This window comes from Bombina bombina, chromosome 2 (genome assembly GCF_027579735.1).
Source record: "Bombina bombina isolate aBomBom1 chromosome 2, aBomBom1.pri, whole genome shotgun sequence".
Lineage (NCBI taxonomy): Eukaryota > Metazoa > Chordata > Amphibia > Anura > Bombinatoridae > Bombina > Bombina bombina.
This window is the reverse complement of record NC_069500.1, coordinates 185,317,723-185,329,767: the sequence shown is the minus strand read 5'-3', so window position 1 is coordinate 185,329,767 and position 12,045 is coordinate 185,317,723. Positions and strand designations below refer to the sequence as shown.

General features: G+C 34.5%; 1 protein-coding gene across 1 annotated transcript in view; it reads left to right on the top strand.

Moving 5' to 3' along the window:
- The first annotated feature begins 231 nt into the window (after positions 1 to 231).
- PDE8B (phosphodiesterase 8B) overlaps positions 232 to 12,045 on the top strand; it is a 493,644-nt gene continuing 481,830 nt past the window's right edge. The window contains exon 1 of the mRNA XM_053701380.1: positions 232 to 981. Coding sequence (XP_053557355.1) covers positions 694 to 981 — 288 coding nt within the window. The 5' untranslated portion in view covers positions 232 to 693. The remainder of the gene's footprint in view (positions 982 to 12,045) is intronic.

Genomic DNA, 12,045 nt, shown 5'->3' with positions numbered 1-12,045 from the left:
GGGTTCTTATTTATTACACAGTTTGCACAGTTTCTCTGTCACAGGCCTGAAACCCATTGTACCTTACATTAGCACTGGGTAGCATACAACTTAGGTTGCTACTATAGGTTTACTACTAGGCAACTATGGTTTTTACGTTTTGCACACAGCAGAGCTTATTTTAGCTTGGCAGAAAGATGCATTGTGTATAGGATGATTGCAACAGGCACAGCAGAGCCACACAATCACATTTAGTTTTTTTCAGATAGCATTTATCATCCTGTAAATGACATATAGTGCTAGCTGATGGTCACACAACAGCAGTGAATATCACGTATAGGTAGAGTGTGTCAGATAACATGACTTACAGGGTGTTACACATGTCTGTAGTTTATGATGGGCCTGAGCATATAGGGGTTTTCTCTGATAAGGCGTTGGGTTTATAACAGTGGTTAACAGATCATATTGGGTTGCTATTTGTCTTTGGCACTTGAGATGAGCGCCTGTTGGATACATAAGTCTGCCCATTAATGGAAAAGGATATACAGGGCTAAGAACTCGGCACCGAACGTTCAGGCTACAGCTCTGTCTTCCCTTTGGATATAGAGGACTACAGTTGTTCCTGGTTATACCGCTCTGCTCTTTGGACTCGCAGCCCTGCAGGTGGGCAGTCAGCATCCCCAGAGGGTGCTTCGGTGTCCTCCGGGCACAGGGATGGGCTGCGCTCCCAGTATCCACGTATCTCAGAGCGGGGTGATTTACTGCCGGGACTCGGACGAGTCCAACTCCCCACACCAGACGACCACAATCTCCCAGGGAACCGCCGCCACCCTGCACGGGCTCTTCATTAAGACCGACGCTGCTGACTCTATCCCCTCAGTGCTCGCTTACCAGAACCGCTACCCGCCTGCCACACGCACCGGCTCCCGCAAGGAGCGCAGAGACCCCGGGCAGCACAACTGCTTAGAGGCCGAGACCCAGACCAGCAACACCAGCGTCAAGGTAACGTCACGCTCTGTAGCAACGGTGTAACTGGAAGTGGCCATTCCTCAGCAGTATAGTTATTATTTTAGTATTTGATTACCACAGAATTTTGTTATGTAGCCTAATCCAGCAGTCAGTGTGTTAATATTACAGAACAGCATAAATAATCCATGCTGTTACTTCCGTTTCATTTCTGACTTTACCTCAGATGTTTACATGAGCATTATAGATGTCAGTTTAAGTATACAATACTGAGGAGGAATATGTCCTGAAGGCCAAACTGCAGTACAACCTAATGACATGGACCAATGTATATTACAGATGTGTATTTAGATTATGTGCCCCTCTTGCAACTGAGAAATCTGATGCCCTCTAACCCCCTACAATTTTAACTCATAGTTGCCTCATATTTATCACAACTGGATACCAGGATACATGGGGGGGGGGGGGGGGGATGTGCCACTACTTGTCTACAAGAATAGCTGTTTGGAGAACATATGATAAGTTATTATGCCAAAAAAATACCCCTCAGAATTTGCATATTTGCCACCCTAGGTACAGGCTCATGAATATGTATTATTACAAAATAAGTATTACTTTTGACTAATTGGAAAACACTTGCTGTAAATAAATTGTACATTTTAGTAAAGGATAGTTTTGGAACCCTGTTATTTTTTTGTTTGAACATTATCTTAATATAAACATCTACTATATAAGGTATTTATGTTCAGATCACTTGCTCTTAGTATATATTGTTAAGTAATATTAAAACAATCAACACAGATACTTAAAGGGACATAAAACTTAAATTTTTCTTTCATGATTCAGAAAGAGAATACAATTTAAAAAAACTTTCCAATATACTTCTATTATCAAATTTATTTGTTTTCTTGCTATCCTTTGTTGAAAAGCAGGAAGGTAAGTTTAGAAGTGTGCACATGTCTGCCGCACTTTACGGCAGCAGTTGTGCAATAATGTTATACATTAGAACATTGCCACGTAGAGCTTTAGACGTGCACGCTACCTATCTAGATATTTATTCAACAAAGAACAAACATGAGAACAAAGCAAATTTGATAATAGAAGTAAATTGGAAAGGTATTTAAAGGGATAGTAGACCCATTATTTTTTCTTTCATGATTCAGATTGGGTTGTGCTTGCTGATTGGTGGCTAAATGTAAGCTGGTGGGCAGAGCTTGGTGGCTATTTTTGTCTGATAACAAACAACAATCATTTAAAAGTTTCATGTACTTCTTACAAGTAGACATATGCACAGAGGAAAAATTAGTTTTGGTTACTTTTGGACGAATTCAGATTTTTCCTAATTTCTTTTCGATCGATTCAAATTCGGATACATTCAAATGTATTCATTTCGTATTCATTCAGATTCGAATAAATTCGGATGTATTCGTTTCAGATTCGATTAGTAAGTTCGGTATGTCTTACGTTGATTCAGATGGTTCCAAGTTACACAAACAGAATTATTTCACTGTTCTATCTCACTAAATTTAATTTTTATACTGAATTGTGATTAGTCTATGGCCATTCGAATGCAAATAATAAATCCAAACTAATTCGGATTTATTAGTTATAAATGCATTCGGATTAGTTTAGTTTAGTTGCTAGGGTAATTCGGAAATTCGAATCGATTCAAATCTCCGAATTTGGTGAATTCATCTGAATTTCGATTCGGAACTAAACAAAACGCACATGTCTACTCACAAGCTTAAAGGGACACTGAACCCAATTTTCTTTCATGATTCAGATAGAGCATGCAATTTTAAGCAACTTTCTAATTTACTTCCATTATCAATTTTTCTTCGTTCTCTTGCTATCTTTATTTGAAAAAGAAGGCATCTATGCTAAGGAGCCAGCAAATTGTTGGTTCAGACCATGGACAGCAAGGACAACCCAGGTTGTTCACCAAAAATGGGCCGGCATCTAAACTTACATTCTTGCTTTTCAAATAAACATACCAAGATAATGAAGAAAATTTGATAATAGGAGTAAATTAGAAAGTTGCTTAAAGGGACACGGAACCCAAATTTTTTCTTTCGTGATTCAGATAGAGCATGCAATTTTAAACAATTTTCTAATTTACTCCTATTATCAATTTTTCTTTGTTCTCTTGCTTTCTTTATTTATAAGGCATCTAAGCTATGTTTTTGGTTCAGCACCATGGAAAGCACTTGTTTATTGGTAGGTGAATTTACCCACCAATCAGCAAGAACAACACAGTGTGTTCACCAAAAATGGGCCGGCATCTAAACTTACATTCTGGCATTTCAAATAAAGATACCAAGAGTATGAAAAGAATTTGATAATAGGAGTAAATTAGAAAGTTGCTTAAAATTGAATGCTCTATCTGAATCACGATAGAAAAAATTTGGGTTCAGTGTCCCTTTAAAGATGTCAAACCCACTGTTTGGTATGTAGCAATAAGTAATTAAAGAATAAATATTGGGTCTAGACTTCCTTTAATCCTCCTGCCCACCACCTTTGATAAAGCTGTCATGTCGAAATGCATCCGTGAGATTTAGTAGGGAATGTATTAGGGTTCCTTTTTGACCAGTACATCATGCCTCATATTATTAAAGGGCTATTAAATGTAGTAGAATAGCATAACCAACAAGTACATAATAAAATGAAAATGCCGGAATTTGTCAGAATTTTAAATAAGCAGTATATTTTTTCTGTTTAAAGTATTTCAAAATTTACTTCAGATTGCCTGCATAACGTGACTGCCATTAGCCAATAATAGACTTATATACATATACAGTGTAAACTCTTGCACATGCTCAGTAGGCGCTAGTGCTTCAGAATGTGTGCATATAAAAAACTGTGCACAGTTTGTTAATGGAAGTACATTGGAAAGTCTCTTAAATTTGCACGCTCTGTCTGAATCACAAAAGCTTAATTTTGACTTTAGTGTCCCTTTAAGTGACAAGCAGAGTGCCTTGTGCTCATTTTCTGTTAATGGAATAGTCTAGTCAAAATTAAACTTTCATGATTCAGATAGAGCAGGCAATTTTAAGCAACTTTCTAATTTACTCCTATTATCAAATTTTCTTCGTTCTCTTGGTATCTTTATTTGAAAATGCAGGAATGTATGCATAGGAGCCAGCCCATTTTTGGTTAAGCACTTGGGTAGCACTTTCTGATTGGTGTCTACATGTAGCCACCAATCAGCAAAATCTACCCAGGTGCTGAACCAAAAATGGGCCGGCTATTGATAATAGGAGTAAATTAGAAAGTTGCTGAAAATTACATGCTCTATCTGAATCATGAACGTTTAATTTTGACTTGACTATTCCTTTAAACATATGCAATTTTTAGAGGCTTCAAACAGCAACCAGTTTTGTATGTTAAAAACCAAAGCCTGTTGCATTGATATAGGGAGTCACTTGATGTGATAGTGACACAATATTCAACATAACACAAATTCTGAAATCTAACTCATCCTAACAATTGTTCACACTTTCTAGCAATGAGAGTTTAGACTTTGAGATACAATGCTAAGATATAAGCAAAATACACTTTCAGTAGAACAGCTGGTTTATATAAGGATACAATAATGAGAGTTCAGAATCTGTGATATGGAGCAATTAGCAGACACTACAACTAAGCAGTACTATATTCTTACATTCTGAATTTCATGGATAAGTGAAATTTATTGATTCCATTTTGAATCTAACAGCAGAAATATTTTTGTTATTTTGTAGGGGAACTATATTAGCTTTCCAATTTGAGAATATATACAAAGTATTGTGTTGCATAGTGTTAATTATTATGTAGTACATTTTAAGTGGAGAATTCATTAATAGCATCTCAGTATTCTAATAATGTAGTACAATCTATTTACTCATATACATAGTTCAGGCTCTCACTGATTATTTAAAAACTTATCAGGGACAATCTATAAGTTTGCTTTTAATTTTCAGCTTATTTTAATTGTTTCATCAAATGTTTTATATTTCATTGGATTTCGTTCTGGGAGTTCAACAGGTTTATAATGCTAATAAGTGTATTCTGGTTTTGTAAATTTGTGTACTCATGTTTAGTGGCAGCTGGTGTTTTAAGTTTTAAGTTGGTGGTGCAGAAAATTTTCATAACCTTAATAAGTTGTTCTTTTTCATTGCTTTAATACAGGAACCAGATGTTTATTCAGTAATTCTTATAGAATGCAACTAAAGCATAGTTGACATCATATTAAAGACCCCCTTCATGCTATTTAGGGCCAGATTACAAGTGGAGCGCAAAATATCGCTTTTGCGAGGGCAATATTTGCGCTCCACTTAGTAATACCAGCGCATGCAAATGTGTGCTGGTAAAACAAGTTAGGTGCAATGCGAACACAACCTCGTGTTAGCATCGCACAGAAGCTTAGCGCTCATGAGAGAGCGATTCCATTGGCTCCAATGGGAGCCTTGTTCTCATGCTGTCAGACACAGCATGAGAACCTAGCGCAGCAAAGGGGGTAAGTCGCTCAGCGATGGGCAGCAAGTTTAAATATATATGTAGATGAATGCATACATATATATTTATGTGTTTATATGTCTATATACAGATATTAACACATACATATATATGTATATAAGCAAATACATATATATTTATGTGTTTATATGTCTATATACAGATATTAACACATACATATATATGTATATAAGCAAATACATATATATTTATGTGTTTATATGTCTATATACAGATATTAACACATACATATATATGTATATAAGCAAATACATATATATTTATGTGTTTATATGTCTATATACAGATATTAACACACACATATATATGTATATAAGCAAATACATATATATTTATGTGTTTATATGTCTATATACAGATATTAACACATACATATATATGTATATAAGCAAATACATATATTTATGTGTTTATATGTCTATATACAGATATTAACACATACATATATATGTATATAAGCAAATACATATATATTTATGTGTTTATATGTCTATATACAGATATTAACACACACATATATATGTATATAAGCAAATACATATATATTTATGTGTTTATATGTCTATATACAGATATTAACACATACATATATATGTATATAAGCAAATACATATATTTATGTGTTTATATGTCTATATACAGATATTAACACATACATATATATGTATATAAGCAAATACATATATATTTACAGGGAACATGCAGTGCCATTTTTTTTCTAGCACCCCACACCCGCCAACTTTAACCCCTAAAAACTGCTTTGTGCAGTTTGTTTTTGTTGATCAGATCTCTGGTTAATGTATGGAGCACTAATTGCTACTGCAAGCTTGCGGTAGCAATAACCAGCCACTCAAGAAGATAAAGGGACGGTAAAGTCAAAATAACATTTTTATCATTCAGATGATAGAGCATGCAATTTTAAACAAACTTTCCAATTTACTTCTGTTATGGCATTTGTTTCATTTCCTTGGTATGCTGTGTTAAAGAGCATACCTAGGTAGGCTCATAAGAGATCAGGAGCGTGCAGGTGTCTTTAGTACTCTAATATGTATTTTCTTTTTAAATATTATCAGTGATTGACATAGACTGTTTGATAAACACTGAATCTTGTGTAACCTGACTCAATCATTAGAAGAAAAGCGGGAGAACATAACACTTGACTAACCGTGTATTTGTGTATCCAAAATAAATCTCCATTTCACAGTGCACAAATGTGAATAAATTACTTGGTAGAGGGAGTGGACCTGAGGTGCGATTGGCTAGCTTCTACTACTGCAAAAATACAATTATTATTATTAATAATAATAATAAAAATAATAATAATAAACTGGATATTTGTGAGCATTTGGAGGGGCACAGGCCAACCCTCACTGCTCCAATCGACCAGACACTGCATGTTGTATCAATGCAAAGCACCACATCTAACATACCATTAACATGATATTACATATTACATCTAAATAAAGACATATGTGTAAGTTATTTATTTGTTAAAATGTATTTTGCTAGAGGAAGACAACGTTGGGACAAAAGTTCTGTCTTTAGTTTTTAAAATTTAAATAAATTTATATTTCTTATTAATTTTATATATATATATATATATATATATATATATATATATATGATATTCTTTACCCCACCCTTTTCTTAAAGGGGCATGACACCCACACTTTTTCTTTCATGATTTAGAAAGAAAATGCAATTTTAAACATCTTTCTAATTTACTTATATTATCTAATTTGTTTTATTCTCTTGATATTCTTTGCTGAAAAGCATATCTAGATATGCTCAGGGGCTGCTGAATGGTTGCTGCACATAGAAGCCTCGTGTGATTGGCTCACCATGTGCATTGCTTTTTCTTCAACTAAGGCTATCTAAAAAATTTAGCAAAATAAATAATAGAAGTAAATTGTAATGTTGTTTACATTTCTATTATCTATCTAAATCATGAAAGAAAGATTTTGGGTTTAGTGGCCCTTTAAGTGATTTGATATTCATTCATCTCTTGTGAGTATTGCTCTAGGGTGAGCCAAGATAAACAAATTAAATTAGGTACACAGCAGTTTCTTTATCTTGACTATACTCATATTCCTGAGACCAAACTTACGAGAGATGATGCCTGAAAAGAGGATGAACAGTACTAGACTCCCCTTTTCTATGTAAAAGTTAACCTTCCGAACTGACCCTTCATTCTTGAGGCCCAATTCTATGAAGCTCTCAGGCAAAATTGTCTAAAAAGATCCAAAGGCAAATTTTGCCTTCATAGCTGTATATCTTGCTAACGGATGTAACCTATGTTCAAATCAAAGTATGAATTTAAAATCATATTAAAAATACATAGTTAAATGCAGCAAAATTTGAATTCGTTATGTATTCTTATTTAAAGTACACTGGAAAAAAAATCATCTTGAACATACATAGTAAAAATTATATTTAAGTTAACGTTCAATGTACTTTAAAAACTCAAAGATAAAATTCAAAGCATACTTTATTTTGTATTGTAAAATCAGTCTTGCAGCTATGGTGAATGGGCTGAATAGGGGTGTATTTTCTAAGCATGTCATGCCTGCAGATCTCGCTATTTTATATCCCTAAATGAAGGCTTGTGAGTTTGTCTCAAAATACGCTATTGCAGTTGCACTGGTAGAAAAGACCCATGCCGGGGTTGGTTTGGTATTTCTCTTCATGCTGGAGTATTTGCACGCCATTAGTGGTTCATCATGATATTAACTTTGCAGTTCTTACTAGTTTTAAAGGGACATGAAACCCAAAATGGATTCAGATAAAACATTCAATTTTAAACAACTTTCCAATGTATTTTATTATCAGCTTTCTTTGTTTTTTATTATCCTTTGTTAAAAAGCAGGAAGGTAATTTCAGGACTGTGCTAGTGTGTGCAGCACTATATGTCAGCAGTTTTGCAATAATGACATACATTAGCAGGAGCACTAGATGGCAGCACTATTTCCTGTCATGTAGTGCGCCACGCTACCTCTAGATATCCCTTTAACAAATAATAACAGGAGAACAAAGCAAATATGATAATAGAAGTAAATTGAAAACTTTTTCAAAAATATGTTCTCAATCTGAATCATGAAAGATTTTTTGGGGGTTTCATGTCCCTTTAATATCATTATATATAACGTGTAAGTGCTGCTCTTTTTTATCCTTGATTGTACTTTTGGAGATTAATATCCCTTCAATATACTTCTATAGCAAAAAAATAGGGACATGATACAAAAAGATTTTCTTAAAGGGACACTGAACCCACATTTTTGATTCATATAGCGCATGACATTTTTAAGAAATTTTCTAATTTACTCCTATTATCAAATTTTCTTCATTCTCTTGCCATCTTTATTTGAAATGCAAGAATGTAAGTTTAGATGCTGGCCCATTTTTGGGGAACAACCTGGGTTGTCCTTGCTGATTGGTGGATAAATTCATCCACCAATAAAAAAGTGCTGTCCAGTTCTGAACTAAAAAAAAAAGCTTAGATGCCTTCTTTATCAAATAAAGATAGCAAGAGAACGAAGAAAAATTGATACTAGGAGTAAATTAGAAAGTTGCTTAAAATTGCGTGCTCTATCTGAATCACGAAAGAAAAAATTTGGGTTCAGTGTCCCTTTAAGTCATTTTAAAGAGAATGTTTCAGAGTGTATTATTTATTTTATAAAAACAGATGTTGCAGTTCCTGTTACTTTCACTGCATTTAAACAGCTTTGACATAAAAATATGATTAACGTGTTTATTTCTGCTCTTTCATATAAGATAGAAAACATATGAGTAGTATGTAACTTTAATGAAAGTGCAGAAAACGTGTTCTCTTGTCTTTCTTTTTAAACCATAACTGGTCATTTTAAAATTTGTATTATTTTTTCTCATTGAGGCAATATTCAATACCTCAAATGCACATTATTTCTTGTTGCTGATTTGAGAGAAGGAGAAAACATGTTTGTTTGTTTGTTTTTTGTTTTTTGGACGCATAATTAATTTTTTCTTTGTATTTAAAAATCTGATATTATCTGCTTCCATATATTTAAAACCTATTTACATTCAGACTTTATTGTAGTGCCCTGCTATTAGTTAATTTAGTGAAGTAATGTCATTTCTGAGATTTAAAGGGACATTATACACTAGATTTATCTTTGCATAAATGTTTTGTAGATGATCCATTTATATATCCTATACAGTTTATTTTTTTTAAAAAATGTATAGTTTTGCTTATTTTTAAATAACATTGCTCTGATTTTCAGACTCCTAACCAAGCCCTAAAGTTTTAAAGTATACTGATGTCTACCTACTGAAGCTTGCTCCTGTTTGTGTAAAGAGTCTTTTCATATGCAGAGGAAGGGGGTCTGTTTTTTTTTGCTATACATCCACTTTCAGTGGGTTTTTCTGTTAACCTTTTCAACATAGCTAAACTGGGAGCTTCTAAGTAAGTTTTTAAACTGTTTTATACTGGATATTTATATTAGTATATGTGCATCTTATTCTTTATAGTAGTGTCTATTACATGCAGTTATATAAAAATTGGTGTATACTGTCCCTTTAATACAACTTTTGGAAAGTTTGGAGGAAAAGAACTAGAAAACAGTAAATCAAATTTATGGAAATAATGGTAATGACAATACTATTAACAAATAGCAATTTATTTGTCTTTTTCTATGTCTGTTGTAGATCAGTACTTTAGGGCTGATCTCAAGATATTAATTATATATATATATATATATATATATATATATATTATATATATATATATATATATATATATATATATATAGTCTCCAATAAAGAAAGCACTCTCTGGCTTAGGTATAGAAGTAAAAGTTAGCTTTTATTAAAAAGATCACTTAAAAGATGAGCTGTCCATGACGTTTCAATGCCTAATTGGCATATTTATCAAATGGTCTCAAGTTCAATCCAAAGAGAAATATCAATGCATTATAGCTTCCAAAAAACAACTCACCTTTTAAGTGATCTTTTTAATAAAAGCTAAGTTTTACTTCTATACCTAAGCCACAGAGTTTTTGTGTATCCTGATTGGGACTTTGTATATGTATATGTGTGTGTGTGTATATATATATATATATATATATATATATATATATATACCATTTTTTCTGCAGAAAGCTTTTACACCAGAACAACATCCATTGTTAAATATTTGCAATTGAATTCTGTGTTGCTGTGTATGTATCTATGAGTGTGTCAGGCGATGTGCTAATAACCTATTGATCACTGTTTTACCATCATGTTTATTGCAAGCTATTAAGTGAACAGTGCATCTATGCTTAGAGACCATTCCCCATGGCAACTCTCCTGCTGTTTCACAAACCTTACTTCATATCTTTATGTTTGAATTGCAAAGATTCATAGAATTTCTTTTTCTGTTTTATGCTTTCACAGTGTCAAATATTCCTTTCCCACTCAGACAGTGGTGCTAACTACACAAATAAAGGCAGTTACTAATAGTGTATTAATGCAGATTTAATTTAGGTCAAGACCTATGGTGTTAAAACTGAAAAAGCTGCTCATAATTAGATAGATCTGAGTTTTATTTATCTTGAGCCTTTTTGTGGTGTAGTTTGAAGAAGGTTTGTGAGCTCTGTCCTGTTGTATTTCCCTTTAATAAAGTGAAACATGGAGCTGCCTAGCCCAGTGGCGTAGCGTGGGGGGGGCCACAGGGGCGGTTGCCCCGGGCGCATAATTCTGAGGGGCGCTTCCAGACTCAACTTAGCAAAGGGAAGAAGGGAGGCTAAAAAATCTGACAGGTGCCCAACTCTGTTCTGCGACCCGTCAGGAATGTGGTGATGTCACGGTCGCACATTCCGTCGGGTTGCAGATTTTGATGTCTCGAGAGACTGAGGAATTTGAAGTGACTGTGAAGTGTGAACTGAAGTGTTATCCAGACCATTACCTGCTACATCACTTTGTCCATCCCATTCCTAGCGCGCAGGTCAGGAGGGAAGAAGAAGAAGAGCAGCAGAGTCAGAATGTCAAGCGCGCCGCGACTAAGGTAAGGTATCAGGACCAGACTTACTTATTGCTCTGCTTTTGCCTGATACTAGCAACGCGCAAAATGCAGCTTAATTATGGTTATATTATTACCCAACAAGTAAGTTCCCTTCCAACAAAGGACCCAGAGCGAGCTAGAATGCCATGCATTGCCTGGGGCACTTTTTAAGGATCTCTAAGCAGAGGGAGGGGGAGGAATCCTTAAAGATTGCAATAAATCTCTTTCAAATCCACCTACCCGTGGCACTGGTGGCAGCATGGCTGGGCTCTGCCTTTCTGTTAACCCCAGTTACCTAGTTAGTGGGAATGTGGGATGGTGGGGTGATCAAAGACCATACTTTCATGTTTGACCGGTTTACAACTTACGCCATCTTGTCCTTGCACAAAAAAAAAAAGTATATTTGTGACAAAAATGAGACCTTGTTTCCTGTATTTGATTTTTCCCCTTCATGATCTTCCCAGGGCAGAAGTAGATTTAGGGATTTTTGTGCTGTCTGGCACCAGGATTGTGCTGCTCACCAGGCATTTCACTGTGTTTGTCTCCTATCATAGGAGTCCTATGAATTC